Here is a 25359-nt window from a genome sequence, read left to right as displayed (position 1 = left end):
CTAACCCTGACTTACTTACACCCCAGGTGTCCAGTTATGGTGGCGTTGAGGAAATAATTCATGTTTTCAAGTGTCATGTAAATGTGCTGCCCATTAAATCTAGTCTAGTTCCATCCGACCTGGAGGAGTTAGTGACACCTTATCATCTCCCTCTACTCCCCTCCTCTGATTGATTGCTTGATTGATTGATTGATTAATTGATTGATATAGGGAGAGCATTTCAGTTGTCAGAATCCGAAGCAGAGTGAGACCTCTGTCATGTCTCACTGTAAGTGAGCGCATTTTAGTTGTCAGAAATCCAAGCAGAGTGAGACCTCTGTCTGTCCTCCATGCCCGGTAGACATTTTGAGGCGCTCCGCCGCTCGGGTCCGTTTTCCGAGCCTCATCCCGGACTCTGGGCCGCCCTGCTGGCTCTCCACCCTCAGCTGTAGTCGGCGATATTCGGAAAGACGACATTGATGCAGGTTGTTGTTTTGCCTGTCTGTGTTCGGAGCAGTTAGCCAGAAAAACACAACTCAGTCCCAAAAGCTGACAAAGTGCTCGATGCTAGTTAGTTAGCATCACCTAGCTGGCCTGCCCTCCTCCTCCTCCTCCTCCTCGACAGCCGGTACCCATCGCACGATGGCTCTAAAGCGAATTTCAAAGGTAAAGAACTCCCGTTCAGCACATCCAGCGAGCGCAGCCTGTTGTGTTCCAGTCGCTGTTAGCATCGTTAGCATTGTTAGCTGCACCATCAAAGAGCCGCTTTGATCCAGGATGAGTCCTGGTTCTGCAGCGGCTCCAGATCCCCCAGGATCGCTGACTCTTCTCTCCAGTTAACCCTCATTTATGTTGCGCTCTTTACCATCTGTACCATCACACACGCGCACACGCACAGCTCTTTTAAAAGAATCAGACAACACGAGCTTGATATTTTCCGCCTGTTAAAGTGTCTCTGCCGCCTCGTGTTGTGATTTAATATCTAGATTTATCTGACTGAAAGTGATCACGTGACCGATCCAGTTGATCCAGTGAGGCTCTGATCTCTCAGCTGTTTCTGTCACCGTTTGAATTCCTGCCTTCTAAACTCGGCTGAAAGATGAGCCCACACACACACACACACACACACACACACACACACACACACACTCAGAGTCTTACACACACACACACACACACAGTCTTACACACACACACACCATGGTTACAGACTCAGCTGACTGCAGAATGGACTCACTTGTGTCAGTAAACAGGAAGTAGACATCCATAAACAGGAAGTGAGGTCAGATACTAACAGGGTGATGTTTGTTGCCTCAGGAGCTGACTGATCTGTCCAGAGATCCTCCAGCTCAGTGTTCCGCTGGTCCGGTTGGTGAAGACAGTAAGAAGATTGTGTGTGTGTGTGTGTGTGTGTGTGAGCGACTGACTCTGTGTGTGTGTGTGAGCAACTGACTCTGTGAGTGTGTGTGTGAGCGACTGACTCTGTGTGTGTGTGTGTGTGTGTGAGCGAGCGACTGACTCTGCGTGTGTGTGTGAGTGTGAGCGACTGACTCTGTGTGTGTGGGTGTGAGCAACTGACTCTGAGTGTGTGTGTAAGCGACTGACTCTGTGTGTGTGTGTGTGTGTGTGTGAGCGACTGACTCTGTGAGTGTGTGTGTGAGCGACTGACTCTGTGTGTGTGTGTGTGAGCGAGCGACTGACTCTGCGTGTGTGTGTGAGTGTGAGCGACTGACTCTGTGTGTGTGGGTGTGAGCAACTGACTCTGAGTGTGTGTGTAAGCGACTGACTCTGTGTGTGTGTGTGTGTGTGTGTGAGCGACTGACTCTGTGTGTGTGTGTGTGTGAGCGACTGACTCTGTGTGTGTGTGTGTGTGAGCGACTGACTGACTCTGTGTGTGTGTGTGTGTGAGCGACTGTGTGTGTGTGTGTGTGAGCGACTGACTCTGTGTGTGTGTGAGCGACTGACTCTGAGTGTGTGTGTGAGCGACTGACTCTGTGTGTGTGTGTGTGTGTGAGCGACTGACTCTTTGAGTGTGTGTGTGAGCGACTGACTCTGTGTGTGTGTGTGTGTGTGTGTGTGTGAGCGAGCGACTGACTCTGCGTGTGTGTGTGAGTGTGAGCGACTGACTCTGTGTGTGTGGGTGTGAGCAACTGACTCTGAGTGTGTGTGTAAGCGACTGACTCTGTGTGTGTGTGTGTGTGTGTGTGAGCGACTGACTCTGTGTGTGTGTGTGTGTGTGTGTGTGTGAGCGACTGACTCTGTGTGTGTGTGTGTGTGTGAGCGACTGACTGACTCTGTGTGTGTGTGTGAGCGACTGTGTGTGTGTGTGTGAGCGACTGACTCTGTGAGTGTGTGTGTGTGCGTGAGCGACTGACTCTGTGAGTGTGTGTGTGTGAGCGACTGACTCTGTGAGTGTGTGTGTGAGCGACTGACTCTGTGTGTGTCTGTGTGAGCGACTGACTCTGTGTGTGTCTGTGTGAGCGACTGACTCTGTGTGTGTGTGTGTGAGCGACTGACTCTGTGTGAGTGTGTGTGTGAGCAACTGACTCTGTGAGTGTGTGTGTGAGCGACTGACTCTGTGTGTGTCTGTGTGAGCGACTGACTCTGTGAGTGTGTGTGTGAGCGACTGACTCTGTGTGTGTGTGTGTGTGAGCGACTGACTCTGTGTGTGTGTGTGTGTGTGTGCTGACCCTCTCTTCTCCTCCCCAGTGTTCCACTGGCAGGCGACCATCATGGGGCCTGTAAGTGTCAACAACTTCTCATTTTTGTATCACATGACTTCACTCATGCAGGAGCTCCACCTCCAATCCCATCACCCACAATGCACTGGGGGTCTAATCAGGAAATTGTAACTCAAACATGGCTGACCTGAGTGGATCGGCGTGCCGCTCATTAGCCCCGCCCCCTGCTGCAGCGCCTGTTGTCCTCATCAGACCTTCTGTGTCCTGCTGCAGCCCGACAGTCCCTACCAGGGCGGCGTCTTCTTCCTCACCATCCATTTCCCCACAGATTACCCCTTCAAACCCCCCAAGGTGAGTGAGCAGGGTGGGGGGGTGGATCTGCTGTGTGATCAGGTGGATCACCTCAGGTGGATCACCTCAGGTGGATCACGGTGCTGTGCTCTCCTGCAGGTGGCCTTCACGACCAGGATCTACCACCCGAACATCAACAGCAACGGCAGCATCTGCCTGGACATCCTGAGGTCCCAGTGGTCTCCAGCGCTGACCATCTCCAAAGGTGAGTCACGTGACCTCCGCAGCAGCAGGGGGCGCTGTCGCCGAGCGCCTTCAGCTGGCCTCGTCCATCCAGGAGCCGACGGTCGCCATAGTAACGCCTCTCTTTCTCCCTTAGTCCTCCTGTCCATTTGTTCTTTGTTATGTGACCCCAACCCCGACGACCCACTAGTGCCCGAGATCGCCCGCATCTACAAAACGGACCTCGTTAGGTGAGTCGCCTAACACAAACTGTCCAGAGTGGAGATTTGGCCCCGCCCTGTTCCACAGCGCCGCCTGCTCGCAGGTTAAACGCTGCCAGCAGCCACCAGGAGGCGGTAGAGGCACCCTGAGCCTTCAGCCCTGTCCTCAGGTAAAAGAGCCCCCAGACCCCCCCGAGCTGAGCCAGCAGACACGAGATGTTTGAGATGTTCCCCCCCGTCAGTCTCCGTCCTGGGGGAACTCTTCCTCTCCCGGGGGTGGTCTTCTGGCCGCAGGGGCCGTCATGGGCCCCCCCCACCCCAAAAACGACCCCTAACGTCCTCTGCCTCCCTCTGCTGGCCTCATGACTGCACGTTGCTATGGTAACGCCTGCAACCTGGGCTGTGGTTAAAGGTCCAGGGCCGTCAGCGGATCCAGTCCTGGATCACTGCATTTGTGGTCACTGATCTTTGATTACGTCGCCTTCGCCAGTAATCGTGTGTGTGTGTGTGTGTGTGTGTGTGTGTGTGTGTGTGTGTGTGTGTGTGTGTGTGTGTGTGTGTGTGTGTGCGTGCGCAGGTACAATAAGACGGCTCAGGACTGGACTCAGAAATACGCCATGTGATCAAGTCCCCCAACAAACTGATGTGGTCTTGTGGCCACGCCCCCTGTCATCAGCCAATAGTGGCAGTTTGTATGTTTGGTTTGTGCTGCTTCCTGGTCGAGGCGTGGCGTGGAGGCGTGGCGTGGCGAGGAGGCGTGGCGAGGAGGCGTGGAGGCGTGGCGTGGCGAGGAGGCGTGGCGAGGAGGCGTGGCGAGGACTCTGCCACCGCAGACGTGTTCCAGGAAGTGAAGAACTTGATGCATGTCTGTTGGTTCGTGTGCTGCTGAGATTTGTCCTCCCGACACGTTTGTTCATCACTTCATCCTGGACGCTTCTTTTTGCACTGACGCCGATCAGCTGGTGATCAGCTGATCACCTGGTGATCAGCTGATCATCGGCTGGTGATCGGCTGATCACTTATTTGGTTTTTCAATAAATCTGACAAACTGCTGATTTTCTGTCTCTAAAAAGGCGAGTTGGTTTCTAAAGCAGAAGATTCTCTTTAAGGACGTTTCCACCATGAAGGAGATCAACCTGATTTAGTTGCTGCAGCTGATCCATAAATACAAAAACAACTTTATTTGAAAAGGCCTGTTTGAACTGTACAGTGCAGATTTAAATATCACAAAGGATGAACAAAGACTCCCTCGATGCTTCTGAAAAATCGTCTTTATAAAAAAAAGTCTTGTTCTGTGGTAAAATTTTAAAAACTGCCTTTCTGAGTCCGAGAAGCAGCTGAGCGCCCCTAGTGGCCACCCGTGGTACAGCCGTCACAGGAAATGGAAAAATGTGATCAAACACGATCAAATCTGATTTTTAAGCATAACTTGGCTGAAAATGGTCGAAAAACTAGCCTTAATCACTACTTACATTCATTTTAAATTAGCTCCGTTAACATAGCATAATGACCACGATGTAGAATAGCACCTGATTTTCTAAGGCAACACAACTGTTGCCTCTCTTCAAACATCGAGCCAAAGTAGCTGCTAACCATTTGTTAGCCATAAAGCTCAAGGCTAACACTTAAAATCTGATTGTTTTTGGTGGAGGGTGTTGAGACGACTGTCAAGTCTTTCCTGAATAACAAAGCCCCCTCTTCAAAACCAGGCACATCAAAAGAAAAAGGATCAGGAGAAACATCAAAGCACGAGCAGCCGTGGGGCTAACAGGAGCGCTAACACTCGCTGATCACCTTCCTCGGGATCTGTTCAGCAATTCACAAACACAAAGTCTTGCCTTTCTCCTACATTTTGGTGTAAAGTTGTTTTTTTTCCTAAACAATCAGAATTTTGGGGTTCTTTAGCTCTTTTTTTTTTAAATGAACATGTTATTTCAGAGTTGTCTGCTAGAGGAGGCGGAGACATGGTGGGTTTTTGCTGCTAGCAACTGCTAACAGCAGCAGGGATGCTAACAGCAGCAGGGATGCTAACAGGCTCTCCCCTGGGTTGGGTCAGGTTAACTGGTTGAGCGGTAGCAACTACGGGGGTGGACGGACTGTAGTGTGGGCTGACATCACAGAAGGTCAGATTTCATGATCACAAATGACATTTGAGCTTCTTCCAAATCATCAAGTTACAGAATAACACAAGTGGAAACTCTAAAAAAGGGCTGAGGACACACACACAGAACATGGACCTCCAATGTTGCTACGCTGAAGAAAGCTCCACCCCGCTGTCACAAACCTCACTGTCCACCCGGACGTCCACCTTCAGGTCTTCACCTGTGGGGAGGAGGCACAGGTGAGCAGTCGTGGTGTCTGTCACATGCTCCTCTCTGCATTGTGTAAATAAGCATGACGCTACGCTACGCTAACCTGACGCCACCCATTGAAAGGCTCAGGCCTACCTGTCTTCTGATTGGCTGCCTTTGCTTCCTGGTCAATGCTGTGCAGCAGCGCCTCCTCCAGGATGCTCAGTGCTTTGCACCTGCCAACAGACTGCAGAGCAGCCAGCAGCTCTGTGACCGTCCCCCCTGAAACCTGCAGGACAGACATGTCAGTCACAAGACCTGACCTTTGACCTCTGACCTGTGACCCGTGTGTGTGAACCTCGTAGCTGTCCAGCAGTGTTTTGGCAGGGAAGGGGCTCAGTCTGAAGGCCATGGTCAGGATCCCCAGACCCAGACTGTGGGCTAGAGTCTCCCATAATTCTTCACTGTCCAGAGCCCGACACACCTCCTGCTTCACCTGGATGCCCAGACTTGCCAGGTCACCTTTACACACACACACACACACACACACACACACTGAGTGCGATGTGATGTCATAACTACTGGACAGAGTGGTTAAACTCACCTGGAGGAGGATCATGTACTCTGTATGGGGACTTTGGCTCATATTCTTTACCATTCAGGAGCTCCACGACCTACACACACACACACACACACACTTGCTATAAACAGGAAGGTGTTTGTCAGCAGGGGAAGGTTCCTGTCAGACCTGCTGGCTGGCAGCTATGCTAATGGGGGTAGTTCCTGGGATGTACCCCCCACATTCCTCCTGCTCCTCTTCATCACGGAATTCTTCCTCTTCCTCCCTGAAGAAAAGTGGCTCAAAGTCTTCTTTATAAGGATCTGCACCTGAAAGCAAGGGACAATAATGCTAAGCTATCTGCTCAAGTACTGAAATGTCCAGTCAGAGAAGCAACCTTATCCAACCAGATCTTACCTGCAGCCACTAAGAGCGCGGTTAGCTTAGCATTGCCCCGCCCTGCAGCAACATGGAGGGGGGTGGAGCCATTAAAGGTGCAACTGTCCACATCGGCGTTTCCCTGATGAGCAAAAGGTCAGAGTCTAAGCTGCAGAACATCTGGAGCCTCAGAAGATCCATCTGTTCCAGTACACCCAGTAGACCCAGTACACCCAGTAGACCCAGTACACCCAGTAGACCCAGTAGACCCAGTACACCCAGTAGACCCAGTACACCCAGTAGACCCAGTAGACCCAGTACACCCAGTAGACCCAGTACACCCAGTAGACCCAGTACACCCAGTAGACCCAGTACTCCCAGTAGACCCAGTACTCCCAGTACAGACCTCCAGCAGCAGGCAGCCAGCCAGGGACACATTGTCCGTCTCCGTGGCCAGATGGAGGGGGCTCCGCCCACAACTGCGCTCCTTGCTCTCCACATTAGCTCCACCCTCCAGCAGCTCCCTGACAGAAGAAAGCTGATTGGCCAGAACCGCCAGGTGAATTGGACACAGACCTGTCACCATGGAAACGTAAATCAACACACAGTTAATCCTTCTTTCCATTTATACATCTGTAGTTGTGCACACCTGTTAGTGTGTGTACCTGCTCTGTTGGTGTGTGTGTACCTGCTCTGTTGGTGTGTGTGTACCTGCTCTGTTGGTGTGTGTACCTGCTGTGTTGGTGTGTGTGTACCTGCTGTGTTGGTGTGTGTGTACCTGCTCTGTTGGTGTGTGTACCTGCTGTGTTGGTGTGTGTGTACCTGCTCTGTTGGTGTGTGTACCTGCTGTGTTGGTGTGTGTACCTGTTGTGTGTGTGTACCTGCTGTGTTGGTGTGTGTGTGTGTGTACCTGCTGTGTTGGTGTGTGTACCTGCTGTGTTGGTGTGTGTGTACCTGCTCTGTTGGTGTGTGTACCTGCTGTGTTGGTGTGTGTACCTGTTGTGTGTGTGTACCTGCTGTGTTGGTGTGTGTGTGTGTGTACCTGCTGTGTTGGTGTGTGTACCTGCTGTGTTGGTGTGTGTACCTGCTGTGTGTGTGTGTACCTGCTGTGTGTGTGTACCTGCTGTGTGTGTACCTGCTGTGTGTGTGTGTACCTGCTGTGTGTGTGTGTACCTGCTGTGTGTGTGTGTGTGTACCTGCTGTGTGTGTACCTGCTGTGTGTGTGTACCTGCTGTGTGTGTACCTGCTGTGTGTGTGTGTGTACCTGCTGTGTGTGTGTGTGTACCTGCTGTGTGTGTGTACCTGCTGTGTGTGTGTACCTGCTGTGTGTGTACCTGCTGTGTTGTGTGTGTGCCTGCTGTGTGTGTGTGTACCTGCTGTGTGTGTACCTGCTGTGTGTGTGTACCTGCTGTGTGTGTGTACCTGCTGTGTGTGTACCTGCTCTGTGTGTGTGTACCTGCTGTGTGTGTGTGTACCTGCTGTGTGTGTGTACCTGCTGTGTGTGTACCTGCTGTGTGTGTGTGTACCTGCTGTGTGTGTACCTGCTGTGTGTGTGTGTGTACCTGCTGTGTGTGTGTACCTGCTGTGTGTGTGTGTACCTGCTGTGTGTGTGTACCTGCTGTGTGTGTGTGTACCTGCTGTGTGTGTGTGCGTGTGTACCTGCTGTGTGTGTACCTGCTGTGTGTGTACCTGATGTGTGTGTGTGTACCTGCTGTGTGTGTGTGTACCTGCTGTGTGTGTGTACCTGCTGTGTGTGTGTGTACCTGCTGTGTGTGTGTGCGTGTACCTGCTGTGTGCATACCTGCTGTGTGTGTGTGTACCTGCTGTGTGTGTGTGTACCTGCTGTGTGTGTACCTGCTGTGTGTGTGTGTACCTGCTGTGTGTGTGTGTGTGTGTACCTGCTGTGTGTGTACCTGCTGTGTGTGTGTACCTGCTGTGTGTGTGTGTACCTGCTGTGTGTGTGTGTGTGTACCTTCTGTGTGTGTACCTGCTGTGTGTGTACCTGCTGTGTGTGTGTGTACCTGCTGTGTGTGTGTGTACCTGCTGTGTGTGTGTGTGTGTACCTGCTGTGTGTGTGTGTGTGTGTACCTGCTGTGTGTGTACCTGCTGTGTGTGTACCTGCTGTGTGTGTGTGTGTGTGTGTACCTGCTGTGTGTGTGTACCTGCTGTGTGTGTGTACCTGCTGTGTGTGTGTGTGTGTGTACCTGCTGTGTGTGTGTCTGCTGTGTGTGTACCTGCTGTGTGTGTACCTGCTGTGTGTGTGTACCTGCTGTGTGTGTACCTGCTGTGTGTGTGTACCTGCTGTGTGTGTACCTGCTGTGTGTGTACCTGCTGTGTGTGTGTACCTGCTGTGTGTGTACCTGCTGTGTGTGTACCTGCTGTGTGTGTACCTGCTGTGTGTGTGTACCTGCTGTGTGTGTACCTGCTGTGTGTGTACCTGCTGTGTGTGTGTACCTGCTGTGTGTGTACCTGCTGTGTGTGTGTACCTGCTGTGTGTGTACCTGCTGTGTGTGTGTACCTGCTGTGTGTGTGTACCTGCTGTGTGTGTACCTGCTGTGTGTGTGTACCTGCTGTGTGTGTGTACCTGCTGTGTGTGTGTACCTGCTGTGTGTGTACCTGCTGTGTGTGTGTACCTGCTGTGTGTGTGTACCTGCTGTGTGTGTGTACCTGCTGTGTGTGTGTACCTGCTGTGTGTGTACCTGCTGTGTGTGTGTACCTGCTGTGTGTGTGTACCTGCTGTGTGTGTACCTGCTGTGTGTGTACCTGCTGTGTGTGTGTACCTGCTGTGTGTGTGTACCTGCTGTGTGTGTGTGTACATGCTTGTGGTGTGTACCTGCTGTGTGTGTACCCTGCTGTGTGTGTACCTGCTGTGTGTGTGTGTACCTGCTGTGTGTGTGTACCTGCTGTGTGTGTGTACCTGCTGTGTGTGTGTACCTGCTGTGTGTGTACCTGCTGTGTGTGTACCTGCTGTGTGTGTACCTGCTGTGTGTGTACCTGCTGTGTGTGTACCTGCTGTGTGTGTACCTGCTGTGTGTGTGTACCTGCTGTGTGTGTACCTGCTGTGTGTGTACCTGCTGTGTGTGTGTGTGTACCTGCTGTGTGTGTACCTGCTGTGTGTGTGTACCTGTTGTGTGTGTACCTGCTGTGTGTGTACCTGCTGTGTGTGTACCTGCTGTGTGTGTACCTGCTGTGTGTGTGTGTACCTGCTGTGTGTGTACCTGCTGTGTGTGTGTGTGTACCTGCTGTGTTGGTGTGTTCCAGCAGTCCTCTCATCTCCTTGTACTGCAGCAAAAACTCCACCATCCCTCCTCTTCCACTCTGGGATGCCAGATGGAGCGCTGTGTTGCCATGGCGATCTGCCAGCGTTGGGTCGGCTCCAGCCAATAGCAGCGCTTCCACTGCTTCTCTCTGCTGGGTGATGACAGCCAGGTGCAGGGGAGTCTGGGACAGATGGAGAACGGGTTCACCTGAGGAGGGGGTGGACACTCCAGCGGGACTTCACACACCGACATCCTTCTACCTGGTACAGGTGGTTCCTCGTGTTCAGCACTTCCTGTCCAGGCAGTCGAGACAGGACCTGGGCCAGACCCTTCAGGACCTCCTGCTGGTTGTGGAGAACAGCCAGGTGGAGCACGCTGAGGAGCAGCAAACACAGGTTACCCACATCATGTCTGACAAAAGTAACATTTGAACGTTTCTACTGTCAAACGTTTACTGACGTGTCCCCGTCCTCATCCTGTGTGGCCATCAGGGGGCGCTGTGGAGCCAACAGGTAGGCGGAGTCTCCCGTTACCGAGTACCGGAAGAGCGCCTCCACCTGTCTGGAGCTCACCTGGAGAGACTGGTCTGCACATTCAGAGGACATTAGTGACCAGCTACTGAGTGTGTGTGTGTGTGTGAGACCGTGTGTGTATACGAGTGTGTGTGTGTGTGTGTGTGTGAGACTGTGTGTGTATACGAGTGTGTGTGTGTGTGTGTGTGTGTGTGAGACCGTGTGTGTATACGAGTGTGTGTGTGTGTGTGTGAGACTGTGTGTGTGTGTGAGACTGTGTGTGTATACGAGTGTGTGTGTGTGTGTGTGTGTGTGTGAGACCGTGTGTGTATACGAGTGTGTGTGTGTGTGTGTGTGTGTGTGTGTGTGTGAGACCGTGTGTGTATACGAGTGTGTGTGTGTGTGTGTGTGTGTGTGTGAGACTGTGTGTGTATACGAGTGTGTGTGTGTGTGTGTGTGTGTGTGTGTGTGTGAGACCGTGTGTGTATACGAGTGTGTGTGTACCTCCACATGGATCCAGTCCTCTCTCTCCACAACACCCCTGCTCAGCTCTGGTTCTGGGTGCCGACCCACAATCATCTTCTGGACCGCTGTCATCGTCACTGCTGCCGTCGTGGCTCTGAAAGGCTTCAACAGCAGACAGGAAGTGATGTCATTAATCTGTCAGATTCAGTGATCAGCTGATCAAGGTTACTTCCTGTTTAGAAACAGAGAAGCTGAATATTTCATCTCTGATAACAATGAAAAGGGTTGATGAACTTTCTGAAGGTTCTTCTCACCGTGCCTGACTCCTCCTGCTCCTCCTGCTCCTCCCAGACCAGCAGAGTATCCTGCAGAGAAGCCTCCTCCTCCTCCTCCTCCATAGTTGTAGGTTGTGAAGCCCTGGAAATAACCTGGAGGACACCTCCATGGTCACTGAGCAGCAGCTGACTCCAGAAACACCCAAAGCTGGTTTTGGGTAGAACCCGTGAGGAACCTTCAGTGAGGAACCTTCGATGAGGAACCTTCAGTGAGGAACCTTCAGTGAGGAACCTTCAGTGAGGAACCTTCAGATCCACAAACAGGCCGAGCGCTCATGTTCAAAAATCTGTCCGACTGTGAGGTCGTCTTCCTCATTAGCATAAGCACACGCCCACAAATGACCTTAAAAGGAAACACTAGTGAAGCGCTGCAGAGAAAAGGCCAAAAAATGTCTGAGCAAAACCCTCAAGTCCCTGAAGGACCTCGACCTCCTGGAGAGTAATGTTGAGAAGATCCTGGACCTGTTCAACCGGGCCCCTCTGGCCTCAGCTCCATGAGTACCTCCTGGAGAGTACTCACCCCTCATCAACCGCGTCAGGCCATCAATGAAGACCATCAAGGTGTGGCCGGCGGGAGCAGACTCCGTACTCCAGGACAGGTTTCAACACACGGACTGGAGTATGTTTACGCCCCAGGGCAGCTGTGGCTCACACACACACACCGACATTGACAATTTCACCTCCACTGTTCTGGACCACATCACCACCACCATCGACAGCATAACCACCACAAAGCGGATCACCACATACCCCAATCAGAAGCCATGGATGAACAAGGAGGTGCGGCTCCTGCTGAAGGTGCGCAACACCGCCTTCAGATCAGGAGAAGCCCAGGCCTACAGCACAGCCAGGGCTAACCTGAGGAGGGGCATCAAAAAGGCCAAGCACACCTACAAACGCAAGATTGAGGGTCACTTTTCCAGCTCTGACCCCAGGCGTATGTGGCAAGGCATCCAGGCCATCACCGACTACAAACCCAACAACTCCAGCCCCACAGTCATGGACACCACCTTCCTGAACGAGCTTAATACCTTCTATGCTCGCTTCGAAAAGGACGACAAGGACACTGCCACTAGGACCCCTCTCCCAGCAGACCACCAACCCATCACACTATCATCTACCGCCGTCTACACAGCCCTCAGCCGGATCAATCCACGCAAGGCTGCTGGTCCTGATGGCATCCCTGGACGTGTGCTCAGGGCATGCGCAGAACAGCTCGCCGGGATTTTTACGGACATCTTCAATCTGTCCCTCGCCCACGCAGTGGTCCCGTCTTGCTTCAAGGCCACAACTATCGTCCCAGTTCCGAAGCATTCCAGACCGACCTGCCTCAATGACTACCGCCCGGTAGCACTCACCCCCATCATTATGAAGTGCTTCGAGCGGCTGGTCCTGGCTCACCTGAAGGACTGCCTCCCAACCACACTCGATCCACACCAGTTTGCCTACCGCAGCAACAGGAGCATAGATGATGCAGTCTCCATAGCACTGCACTCTGTGCTCACACACCTGGACAACACGAACACTTATGCACGATTGCTGTTTGCTGACTTCAGCTCAGCTTTCAACACCGTCGTCCCCTCCAAGCTGATCACCAAACTTGGAGACCTGGGCATCAACCCCTCCCTCTGCAACTGGACTCTGGACTTCCTGACCGACAGACCACAGCGTGTTAGGTCAGGTCACAGCTGCTCCACCACCATCACACTCAGCACCGGTGTGCCACAAGGCTGTGTGCTGAGCCCGTTCCTCTACTCTCTATTCACCCACGACTGCAGACCTGTACATGGATCCAACTCCATCATCAAGTTTGCAGACGACACAACGGTGATCGGTCTCATCAGCAACAACGACGAGACAGCCTACAGAGAGGAGGTAGAGCGCCTGACCACATGGTGCGCTAACAATAACTTGGTCCTCAACACCAGCAAGACCAAGGAGCTCATCGTGGACTTCAGGAAAGCAAGAGGAGGCACACAGGACCCCATCCACATCAACGGGATGGCCGTCGAGCGTGTCTCCAGCTTCAAGTTCCTGGGGACCCACATCTCAGAGGACCTGTCCTGGACCACAAACACCTCCAGCATCATCAAGAAGGCTCACCAGCGCCTCTTCTTCCTGAGGACACTGAGGAAGAACCAGCTATCCTCGGCTGTCCTGGTGAACTTCTATCGCTGTGCGATAGAAAGCATCCTGACCAACTGCGTGTCAGTCTGGTATGGAAGCTGCACTATCGCTGAGCACAAGGCCTTGCAGAGGGTGGTGAAAACTGCCCAACGCATCACAAGGACTACACTCCCTGCCATCGGAGATGTCCAGAGGAAGCGCTGCCTGCATCGAGCACGCAGCATACTCAAGGACTCCTCCCACCCCGCCCACAGACTATTTTCCCTCCTGCCCTCTGGGAGGCGCTACAGAACCCTCAGGACTCGGACCAGTAGACTGAGGAACAGCTTCTTCCCCAGAGCGGTGTCCCTGTTGAACTCCTGCTGACCCTTACACACTCCACACCTCACTACACTACAGCAGTTTACACAACAACTCACTAGCTTAGTAACCAATGTAGCTACTGTTTAAACCTGTCCTGCGCACTCATGCACTTTATCATCTGTATACACGTAATTTATAATTTGCACATCTCCTCTATCTTATGTAAATAGCTAAATAGCTCCTGCACTTATAGTCCAAGGCATTTAATGTAAACACCATCTGTAAAATATGTTTATAGCACAACCCGGTAAACAATTGTAAAATAACCGCCATACTGTATTTATTAAGTTATTATCCTCACTTGCTGCTTCTTTTGCACTTCTGGTTAGATGCTAAACTGCATTTTGTTGCTCTGTACCTGTACATGTGCAATAACAATAAAGTTGAATCTAATCTAATCTAATCTAATGAGTACCAGGAACCAAGTCAGAACGGAGAATCCAGGATGGGTAGATCCTATCACTACTGGAGATCAACGCTAGATAACAGAACACTGCTGAAGGTCAGAACCTGCTGGACACATGCAGACATACCTCCTCCTCCAGCAGAACCAGGTCCTCCTGCACCGGCACCTCCACCTCGATGCACCCCCCCTCCTCCATGAAAGTCATGAAAGTTTGGCAACGTCTTCTGACGCTTCCTCTGCACCTCCTCCTTGTCTGCACACACACACACACACACACACACACACACACACACACACACACACACACACACAGCTGAGCATCCCTACACTCTGACAGAGGTGGGCGGGGCCTGATATGGTGGAACCTGGACCCACCTATGACCTGAGGGTGGTAGGTGAAGGATTTGGGTTCGCTGGTCTCGTTGTCAGATTTCCTCTTCAGCTGGACGAACACGGACGTGGGCTTCTGCAGGTTCTGGTCTCGATATTTTGGAGTCTTGAACACGATGGCGAACTGGTGAGGGAAGGTTCACAGCGTTACGGCACCAGCGCTCCCAGTGGGTGGACGATGCGCTGCGCTGCCACAAGGGGGCGCTGTTACCGCTGTTACTCAGAAGGGCCGCGTGGCAGGAAGCCCACACACTTCCTGTCACCTTCAGCCATGACTCAAGGTGACAGGAAGGAGCAGAGCAGTGGATGAAGGCTCAGCTGTGTCACTTCATGTTCTGACCTGTCTGTGAACGTCTGTGGGGGAAAAATCTCCCAACGCCTCCCAGGTCAACCCGGAGTCCGCCTCTTCATAGAACCGGACCTGGATGTCGTCTGGAAAACAGTCACCAGGACTGAAAGATGAGCACTTGCTCGTTCCCTTAGAAGCTGGAGCTGAGGAACCTTGTCCTCCAGCTCAGGCTGTCTCACCTTTTTGGACCTTGTCACACAACAAGTAGACCTCCTCCCCACCACTCACACAGCCGGCGGTCCGGTCCATCCTCACGATCTTCAGGTTGGACGCGTTCGGCGCCTCTGAGGACGGAATTAGAGCAGGTCAGTCCAGAGACGGTTCTAAGGTTCTGTGGTTCTCAGGTTCCTCTGCTAACGGGCTAGCTTCCGTCGCTAGGCTACGGCTGAAACTCACTGCTGTCGTAGATGGGATCGGACACGACCGGCTCCAGGCGTCGGGAGAAGCCGCCGTCGCTGTCGGGCAGGAACGCCGTGAACATGAGGCGGACGACGCTCAGGTCCATCTCCTTGGCCTGGAGGGCTGCTGCACCGTTGATCAGACAGCGCTGATGGTCTGAGAGGACAGGAAGTGGAGGAGGAAGATGAGCGCACGCACGCACACACGCACACACACGCACCCACACACACGCACGCACACACACCCACACAGACACACCCACACACACCCACACACACGCGCACGCACGCACACACACACACACGCACACACACACGCACACACCCACACGCACACGCACGCACGCACGCACACACGCACACACACACGCACACACACACACGCACACCCACACACGCACACACACACGCACACACACACACACACACGCACACACACCCACACACACCCACACAGACACACACACCCACACACGCACACCCACACACACCCACACACACGCGCACGCACACCCACACAGACACACCCACAGACACACACACACACACCCACAGACACACACACCCACAGACACACACACACACACCCACAGACACACCCACACACACACCCACAGACACACCCACACACACCCACACGCATCCACACCCACAGACACACACACACACACCCACTCTCACACCCACACCCACTCTCTCACATACACCCACACACCCTCTCTCACACACACACCCCCCACCCCCCCACACCCCCACACACACACTCTCTCACACCCCCCAACAAACACCCACACCCCCCCCCCCCCCCCCACTGACCGCTGAGCTCCCGGGGGACCCGGACCTCCCCCTGGGGCCCGTCGATCTCGGGGTGAATGGCGACGCCGTAGTTGTGTCCCATCCTCAAGGCCTCGATCATCCTCTCCTCCAGAGTCTTTGCCACATTCTTCTTGGTCACATGAAGGATCCCCAGGTTTGGGAAACTGAGAGGAGAGTGGGGTGAGTGTTGGGGGACCTCCCTGCTGGTCTGGACCGGACGGTGCCGAGCTGCAGACCTGATACTGGAGTCTTTGGGCTGCAGGTCCACTACGCAGATCCCTTTGTCACACTGTTTCCCAACCAGACTGTGGGCGTGGAGCTGGGGGACGGGGGTCAGCGCCGTCACCAGCTGGACCACCACCCGGGCCGGACCCTGATAATTATTGACCTGAAACACATTCAGACAGCAGAAGGTTCAGGTTCCTCCGGGTTCTGCGGCCCGGTCCCGTTTGTTCCGCTGGATTAAGAGGAAATGAACCAGTCAGCTTCTGCTGAAGCCACGTCAGTGATCACAGAAAACCACTTCCTCTTCCTGTTCTGATGGGCCTGCTGCACACATGCTCCGCGCCCACTGTGCTACACACCGGCAGAACCTTCTGCCTGGTGTCAGAACCACCGTGTGACTCCCGTGGTGCCGCTCGTGCACGTTACACAGGCCAGGCGTGATGGTGAAGGGAGCAGAGAAGGTCAGCTGTCAGCCACGTCTGATGTCACTTCCTGTAAAGTTCCCTGAACTTTAACGATGTTTCTCTCACATTAAGAACAAACCGATCGTCATCATCAGATCCTCCTCTCAGCTGCTTCATACTGAAGCTACAGCAGAAGCCAACTAGCAACTGCAGAGGAAACAGGAAGCAGAGTCTGCAGGTGCCCGTCGAAGAGCCGTGAAGAAGAAGCACGTCTCCTTACTTTACAACGCCACAGGAAACAGGAAGTGACATCAGATATCACAAATGTACAAGCTGACATAGAAACTCGGAGGAACTCTCAGGGGTGAGAACCACTGACCTGAGGCCCTTTAGGACCTCCAGGTGGAACAAATCGAGCTGAAGAACGTTGAAACGAGCTCCTACATCAAGGTTACAATGGCAGCAGGAACTACCGTAGTTTGGGCAAACACCTGGAAAAGTTCTTGGGGAATTCCCCGAGGCCCGACTTCCTCTAACTGTGAAACCTGGAGGTGGATTCTGACCCGGGTCTGACAGTGAAACCAGGACACGGGCCTGACTCGCACCCACAGCCGGTCTGTGACACAACGACTCCACGTCCTCGCCGCTATACGGAGGCGTCACAGCCGGAAATTCCAGACAGACATGAAGCACAGCAGCCATGTGTGTGTGTGTGTGTGTGTGCGTGTGTGTGTGTGTGTGTGTGTGTGTGTGTGTGTGTGTGGGGACAGGTCCAGGCAGGTAAGATGTTCTTTTAACTTTACAGCAGAAACTTAAACATAGCAGGTCTGAGAAGCCTTTCCCTGTGGATTAGCATGCTAACGGTGCAGCATGCTAACGAATACAGAAACCAACGGAGTCATGAGGTCAGTGGTTGTTCCGTGTCTCCGGTTTCTTCCACATTTCCCACCGCACCACTGGGTCAGACGGAGAAACGGGTCCGGGTCAGTTTGGAGGCAGGATGAAGCCGGTTCGGGGCTGAAGGCCCAGATTAAAACGAGCCGTTTAACACGTTGGAAACGTGGGGATTTCCCACGTTTCCAACACACGACCGAGCTGATGAACGCACGCATCAAACAACATCAACGTCAGCGTGTCAGCAGTGCGTGGCTCCGCCCACCACCGGCGGTCCTGGTCTCCACCGCAGCGTCCAGCTTCAGCTGGTGTCCGCTCAACGTTCTTGACCTTCCCACCGAGGCCACATCAACACACAGCTGTGGTCCCACAGCTTCCTTCAGTAGATTACAGCTAATAGCGTTGCTAGGAAACATCTTAACCACCATTAGGTCACGTAACCTTAGCGGCCTGTCTCCGGTCAGGTGTATTCTGGGATGCTTCGGGCTGTAGCAGCGACTGGTACCTGGACGGTGGGGTAGCTCTTCCTGTTCTTCTCACTGGAGGCTCCTGGGAGGCCGCCGTGAGATGGACCCTCACAGCCGTACCGGAACCTGAAGCCACGCTGAGGGAAGGAGGGACAGGTCACGTGACCACGTGTGCTCATCGAGTCTTTGCTGTGGCAGCAGGTGAGTTTTACCTGTTTGGGCTGCTCGGAGATCTGCAGGAACGGCCCGTCCACTGCAACACAAACATCAAACGGTCAGGTGGTCAGGAAGGTCAACCCTAACTTTAACCCTCACCCACCACATCCCAAGGCAGGAAGAAGGACCAGGACCACATTAAGACAGCTCTCAACATGTGGCTACCCAGACTGGGCCTTCACCAGGACCTCAAGAAGAGACCCCAGCAAAGGAGAGGAGGAGAGAAACAAACACCACAGCGTTTCCATCCCCGACCTGTCCGGGGTCTCTGAGAAGTTTAGGAGGATCCACAGAAACACGATATCGGTTCAGTTCAAACCCAGCAACACTCTCAGACAGAGGCTGGTCCACCCGAAGGAGAAGACACCAAGACACGAACACTGTAATGTTGTTTAGGCTGTACAGCACCAGGAGGAACGTGAGGAACATTGGGGAAACCAAACAACCACAGAAGAACGGCACAACACAGACGCGCCACCTCTTCAGGTCAGGACTCAGCAGGTCCACCTACACCTAAAGGAGAGCGGTCGCTCCCGCCAGGACAGCCCAGTACGGGTACTGGCCAGAGAAGACCGCTGGTCTGAGAGGGGGGTCAAGGAAGCATCCATGTCAAACTGGAGAAACCATCCTTAAACAGAGGTGGTGGGCTAACCCTGCTAACGACCCTACCAACGACCCCGCCAACGATCCTACCGACGACCCTACCAACGACCCTGCTAACGACCCTACCAACGACCCCGCCAACGATCCTACCGACGACCCTACCAACAACCCTGCCGACGACCCTACCGACGACCCTACCGACAACTCTGCCAACGACCCTACCAATGACCCTACCAACAACTCTGCCAACGACCCTACCTATGACCCTACCGACGACCCTACCGACGACCCTGCCAATGACCCTGCTAACGACCCTACCAACGACCCCGCCAACGATCCTACCGACGACCCTGCCACCGACCCTGCCAACGACCCTACCGACGACCCTGCCAACGACCCGACCAACGACCCTACCGACGACCCTACCGACATTTCTGCCAACGACCCTACCAATGACCCTACCAACAACTCTGCCAACGACCCTGCCAACGATCCTACCGACGACCCTGCAATGACCCTACCAACGACCCCGTCAATGACCCTACCGACGACCCTACCGACATTTCTGCCAACGACCCTACCAATGACCCTACCAACAACTCTGCCAACGACCCTGCCAACGATCCTACCGACGACCCTGCAATGACCCTACCAACGACCCCGTCAATGACCCTACCGACGACCCTACCGACATTTCTGCCAACGACCCTACCAATGACCCTACCAACAACTCTGCCAACGACCCTGCCAACGATCCTACCGACGACCCTGCAATGACCCTACCAACGACCCTGTCAATGACCCTACCACCGACCCCGCCAACGATCCTACCGACGACCCTGCCACCGACCCTACCAACGACCCTACCAACAACTCTGCCAACGACTCTCAGGTGACCACCCAGATCATTAGCATGCCAACACTGATCCTTGGGGAACCCCAGTGGAGAGCTGAGGAGCAGCTGAAGCAGAACAAAACCAGATCACTTCTGCTCCCAGAGGAGGAGGGCAGGAGGGCAGGAGGGCAGGAGGGCAGGAGGGCAGGAGGGCGGGACGGAGCAGAGGGGTCACCTGAGCCTCTAACTGTGGATGGACAGGTGCTGGAAGGGTGTGTGTGTGTGTGTGTGTGTGTGTGTGTGTGTGTGTGTGTGTGTGTGCGCTCTGGTAATCTAAACCCCACACACATCTGGAATCTCCACCTCTGAGGCAGAAATCTCACCTGATCACACGCGTCCGAAGACCAACGAGGAAGAAGAAACGAGGCAACAACGATGGTGTCGGGATTATTTTAGATCAAATAAACACGAAGGCGCCTGTTTTTATTTACGCGTGTGGCTCAGGCGTCTCTGTTTCACGCCTCCCGACTCCTCGACCTTCCCCACTCATGAAGGTTTCTGAACGTACCTGGCTTAGGCAGTAACACCGTTACCATGGAGACGGCTCAAAGAGGGAAGTGAGAGGAAGGATGTGGAACCACAGAAGAACGAGAGCAAACGGACGACGACTTTCACTTTCACTTTCCCTGCAGAGCGTTCAGCAAAGCCTGGTGCCACCTTCATCCATCCTTCATCCATCCATCCTTCATCCATCCATCCATCCTTCATCCATCCATCCCCATCCTTCATCCATCCATCCTTCATCCATCCATCCTTCATCCATCCATCCTTCATCCATCCATCCATCCTTCATCCATCCATCCATCCTTCATCCATCCATCCATCCATCATCCATCCTTCATCCATCCATCCTTCATCCATCCATCATCCATACATCCTTCATCCATCCATCCCCATCCTTCATCCATCCATCCTTCATCCATCCATCCTTCATCCATCCATCCTTCATCCATCCATCATCCATCCATCCTTCATCCATCCATCCTTCATCCATCCATCCATCCATCATCCATCCATCCTTCATCCATCCATCCTTCATCCATCCATCCTTCATCCATCCATCCATCATCCATCCATCCATCATCCATCCATCCTTCATCCATCCATCATCCATCCACCATCCATCCTTCATCCATCCATCATCCATCCATCCTTCATCCATCCATCCATCATCCATCCTTCATCCATCCATCCATCCATCATCCATCCTTCATCCATCCATCCATCATCCATCCTTCATCCATCATCCATCCTTCCCCATCCTTCATCCATCCATCCTTCATCCATCCATCCTTCATCCATCCATCCTTCATCCATCCATCATCCATCCTTCATCCATCCATCATCCATCCATCCATCCATCCTTAATCCATCCATCATCCATCCTTCATCCATCCATCCATCATCCATCCATCCCCATCCTTCATCCATCCATCATCCATCCTTCATCCATCCATCATCCATCCATCCTTCATCCATCCATCCATCCTTCATCCAACCATCCTTCATCCATCCATCCATCATCCTTCATCCATCCATCATTCATCCATCCATCCATTATCCATCCACCCATCATCCATCCATCCATCATTCATCCATCCATTCATCCACCCATCCATCCATCATCCATCCTTCATCCATCCATCATCCATCCAACCATCCTTCATCCATCCATCCATCCATCCATCATCCATCCATCCATCCATCATTCATCCATCCTTCATCCATCCATTCATTCACCCATCATCCATCCATCATCCATCCATCCATCCACCCATCATCCATTCATCCATCCATCCATTCATCCATCCATCCATCCATCCATCCATTCATCCACCCATCCTTCATCCATCCACCCATCATTCATCCATCATCCATCCTTCATCCAACCATCCTTCATCCATCCATCCATCCATCCATCATCCTTCATCCATCCATCATCCATCCTTCATCCATCATTCATCCATCCATCCATTATCCATCCATCCATCCATCCATCCTTCATCCATCCATCCTTCATCCAACCATCCTTCATCCATCCATCCACCCATCATCCATCCATCCATCATTCATCCATCCATCCACCCATCATCCATCCATCCATCATTCATCCATCCATTCATCCACCCATCCTTCATCCATCCATCCATCATTCATCCATCCATCCATCCACCCATCATCCATCCATCCATCATTCATCCATCCATTCATCCATCCATCCTTCATCCATCCATCCATCATTCCATCCATCCACCCATCATCCATCCATCCACCCATCATCCATCCATCCATTCATCCATCCATCCATTCATCCACCCATCCTTCATCCATCCACCCATCATTCATCCATCCATCCATCATTCATCCATCCATCCATCCATCCATTCATCCACCCATCCATCATCCATCCATCCACCCATCCATCATCCATCCACCCATCATCCATCCTTCATCCACCCATCATCCTTCATCCATCCATCCATCCTTCATCCATCCATCCATCCATCCCTCATCCACCCATCATCCATCCATCCATCATTCATCCATCCATCATCCACCCATCCATCCATCCATCCTTCATCCACCCATCATCCTTCATCCATCCATCCTTCATCCATCCATCCATCATTCATCCACCCATCATCCTTCATCCATCCATCCATCATTCATCCATCCATCCATCCTTCATCCATCCATCCTTCATCCATCCATCCATCATTCATCCACCCATCATCCTTCATCCATCCATCCATCATTCATCCACCCATCATCCTTCATCCATCCATCAAAGCGTCGGCTGCTCGACGCCACCAAAGACAGACGTGTCTCACCTGTCCGCAGGGACGGCGTCTGAGGGATGGTGGGGAAAGGTGTGAACTCCCAGGACGGGTCCAACATGGGGAGGTCAAAACCCTGCGCGCGCACACACACACACACACACACACACGCACACACGCACGCACACACACACACACACACACACACACACACACGTGTGAGCAGAAAAGGCGACTGAAGGTGGCGCTCTACCGCGATACAGGAAGTGGCTGCAACACATCGCAGCTGAACAGGAAACCTGCTCCTTTAGTGTATTTACAGGCTAAAGCTCCTCCCCTTTTCTAATGAGCCAATCACAGCATCAACGATGGCGTTAATGATGAAGAGTCGCAGGAGGAAGAGGAAGGCTAAACTAACAGGAACGGATTTATGCAGGTACGTGTGGCCTGGTCAACCTGCCCGGACCTGTTACACATGTTGAGCAGGGGTGAGCAGGGGTGAACAGGTGTGAGCAGGGGTGCACAGGTGTGAACAGGTGTGAGCAGGGGTGAACAGGGGTGAGCAGGGGTGCGCAGGTGTGAACAGGGGTGAGCAGGGGTGAGCAGGGGTGCACAGGTGTGAACAGGTGTGAACAGGGGTGAACAGGGGTGCGCAGGTGTGAACAGGGGTGAGCAGGGGTGCGCAGGTGTGAACAGGGGTGCACAGGTGTGAACAGGGGTGAACAGGGGTGCACAGGTGTGAACAGGGGTGAGCAGGGGTGCACAGGTGTGAACAGGTGTGAACAGGTGTGAACAGGGGTGAGCAGGGGTGCACAGGTGTGAACAGGTGTGAACAGGGGTGCACAGGTGTGAACAGGGGTGAGCAGGGGTGCGCAGGTGTGAACAGGGGTGAGCAGGGGTGCACAGGTGTGAACAGGGGTGAGCAGGGGTGCACAGGTGTGAACAGGTGTGAGCAGGGGTGAACAGGGGTGAGCAGGGGTGAACAGGTGTGAGCAGGGGTGCACAGGTGTGAACAGGTGTGAACAGGGGTGAGCAGGGGTGAACAGGGGTGAGCAGGGGTGCACAGGTGTGAACAGGGGTGAACAGGGGTGCGCAGGTGTGAACAGGGGTGAGCAGGGGTGCGCAGGTGTGAACAGGGGTGAGCAGGGGTGCACAGGTGTGAACAGGTGTGAACAGGGGTGAACAGGGGTGCACAGGTGTGAACAGGGGTGAGCAGGGGTGAACAGGGGTGCGCAGGTGTGAACAGGGGTGAGCAGGGGTGCGCAGGTGTGAACAGGGGTGAGCAGGGGTGCACAGGTGTGAACAGGTGTGAACAGGGGTGAACAGGGGTGCACAGGTGTGAACAGGGGTGAGCAGGGGTGCACAGGTGTGAACAGGTGTGAACAGGGGTGAGCAGGGGTGCACAGGTGTGAACAGGTGTGAACAGGGGTGCACAGGTGTGAACAGGGGTGAGCAGGGGTGCGCAGGTGTGAACAGGGGTGAGCAGGGGTGCACAGGTGTGAACAGGGGTGAGCAGGGGTGCACAGGTGTGAACAGGTGTGAGCAGGGGTGAACAGGGGTGAGCAGGGGTGAACAGGTGTTCTTTACCTGGTTGGAGACATGAAGGTAGTGCTCATCTGCAGCCATGACGTCTGCAAAACAGGGGGTGACGTCATTCAACAGGTTTGACGTTGGCGTGAGAACAGAACAGATTAATAAAATTAAAAAGAGTTTGTGCTCGGGAACTTGGGGCATCGCGCGCTCCCGCGTAAAGAGATCGGGCACGCGCTGCTAACAGTTAGCATTAGCGCATTTTTCTGTGTAAGCCCGTAAACGGGTGTTAGCTCGCCCTAATGTGGCCCTTTGTGGCGCGGACAGCTGCTGCCCTGATGTTCGGGGACTTTTCTGGAGTTTCTGGCCCCCGGGGGCAGATCTAAAGCGAGCTAACATGCTGCTAATCCGCGGGCTAATCATTAACTTTAAGGAACACTTTCACCGAAGAAGAAAACAATCAGAGGAATTCCAGGTGTTCGCTCTGGATTTGGGCCTTTCAATCAAACACAACTTTGTCTTTTTCTGTAGTTTGCGATGTTTTGCTGCACAAACAGGAAACGGCGGACAGACCGGAAGCGGGACGGACGTCGGGGCGCGCGGTCAAAGGGTCCGCGAGAGGGGGAAGCTCGGCGGTGGTTTTAGGGGCTGTAGTTTTAGGGGCTGTAGTTTTAGGGGCTGTAGTTTTAGGGGCTGTAGTTCCAGGGGCGGTAGTTTTAGGGGCTGTAGGACAGGATAGGATAAACTTTATTGTGCTCTAGTTTTAGGAGTTCGGTTCCCCAAAGTTCCCTGGCTAATGAGGAAGTGAGCTGAGCAGCATAACAAAGCGCCCGTTGCTAATGAAGGCTAACGAGCCACCGGTCGCCTCCACACCCTCGACCGAACCCGGGTTACCTGTTGAACTGGGTCGGGTCAGAGTCGGAATCTCAGCATGAACTCGATCCGCTTGACTTCGCTTCACTCGTGCGCATCATCCGTCCACGTCCCCGCCGGACCAGTAAATCCATCAACTCCCGTGAACTGGACCCCAGAACGGCGCAACAACACAACGTTCATCCGCCCAGAACCCTGGAAATGCTGCTGAAGTGGGGGTGAGCGCGTCGGTGCTGCAGGTGACGCCGAGCCTCGCTTCACTTCCGCCCCCTGGAAATTCCCTGTGACGTAGGTGCGAGCAGAGAGGAGGAAATGCGAGGAGCTCTCACTCTGGAGGAAGTTTTACACGCGCGAACACTCAACGCTCTTAAAGTTTAATGTAATGTATCTAGGAAGGAGACTTAGCTCGCCTGAACCGTCCATGGGGCCACG

At 53.4% G+C, this 25359-nt stretch overlaps 2 protein-coding genes across 5 annotated transcripts; one reads left to right on the top strand and one right to left on the bottom strand.

Annotated features, from left to right (window-relative positions):
- Window positions 1–304: 304 nt before the first annotated feature.
- LOC101078814 (ubiquitin-conjugating enzyme E2 2-like) lies at window positions 305–4450 on the top strand. Of its 4 annotated transcripts, none has more exons than XR_003890695.1 (8): window positions 305–645; window positions 1297–1360; window positions 2689–2720; window positions 2913–3011; window positions 3111–3216; window positions 3331–3424; window positions 3972–4123; window positions 4189–4448. XR_003890695.1 is itself a non-coding variant. In XM_029846918.1 (7 exons), the coding sequence occupies exons 1-7, from the start codon at window positions 622–624 to the stop codon at window positions 4015–4017; spliced, it is 465 nt and encodes a 154-aa protein (XP_029702778.1). In that variant the 5' UTR covers window positions 305–621; the 3' UTR covers window positions 4018–4448. The 4 variants fall into 4 exon arrangements, 2 of the variants coding, with proteins under 2 accessions (XP_029702778.1, XP_029702779.1); XR_003890694.1 differs by having other exon boundaries at window positions 3972–4154; XM_029846918.1 differs by having other exon boundaries at window positions 3972–4448.
- A 109-nt stretch (window positions 4451–4559) lies between these two features.
- On the bottom strand, window positions 4560–25206 carry nfkb1 (nuclear factor of kappa light polypeptide gene enhancer in B-cells 1). The gene is made up of 24 exons (XM_029846909.1): window positions 24949–25206; window positions 24112–24155; window positions 22579–22660; window positions 18246–18286; window positions 18072–18170; window positions 16280–16431; window positions 16044–16207; window positions 15226–15384; window positions 15009–15113; window positions 14821–14912; window positions 14466–14604; window positions 14218–14343; window positions 11174–11287; window positions 10899–11021; window positions 10342–10468; window positions 10143–10257; window positions 9862–10063; window positions 7029–7198; window positions 6662–6764; window positions 6434–6573; window positions 6290–6359; window positions 6044–6207; window positions 5842–5974; window positions 4560–5716 (listed from the first exon to the last, which is right to left on the bottom strand). The coding sequence occupies exons 2-24, from the start codon at window positions 24148–24150 to the stop codon at window positions 5643–5645; spliced, it is 2733 nt and encodes a 910-aa protein (XP_029702769.1). The 5' UTR covers window positions 24151–24155; window positions 24949–25206; the 3' UTR covers window positions 4560–5642.
- Window positions 25207–25359: the final 153 nt, after the last annotated feature.

This window comes from Takifugu rubripes, chromosome 14 (assembly GCF_901000725.2).
Source record: "Takifugu rubripes chromosome 14, fTakRub1.2, whole genome shotgun sequence".
Taxonomy (NCBI): domain Eukaryota; kingdom Metazoa; phylum Chordata; class Actinopteri; order Tetraodontiformes; family Tetraodontidae; genus Takifugu; species Takifugu rubripes.
This window is presented reverse-complemented; position numbering and strand designations above follow the sequence as displayed.

Bases quoted from the DNA above. Each gene is read 5' to 3' on its own strand.
- LOC101078814 (XM_029846918.1), top strand. From the start codon at position 622: ATGGCTCTAAAGCGAATTTCAAAG. The intron at 1,361-2,688 runs GTAAGAAGATTG...TCTCCTCCCCAG, and splicing joins TGGTCCGGTTGGTGAAGACA to TGTTCCACTGGCAGGCGACC. The intron at 3,217-3,330 runs GTGAGTCACGTG...TTTCTCCCTTAG, and splicing joins AGCGCTGACCATCTCCAAAG to TCCTCCTGTCCATTTGTTCT.
- nfkb1 (XM_029846909.1), bottom strand. From the start codon at position 24,150: ATGGCTGCAGATGAGCACTACCTTCATGTCTCCAACCAG. The intron at 16,208-16,279 runs GTCTGCAGCTCG...CTCTCCTCTCAG, and splicing joins CCCAAAGACTCCAGTATCAG to TTTCCCAAACCTGGGGATCC. The intron at 6,574-6,661 runs GTAAGATCTGGT...CCTTGCTTTCAG, and splicing joins CGCGCTCTTAGTGGCTGCAG to GTGCAGATCCTTATAAAGAA.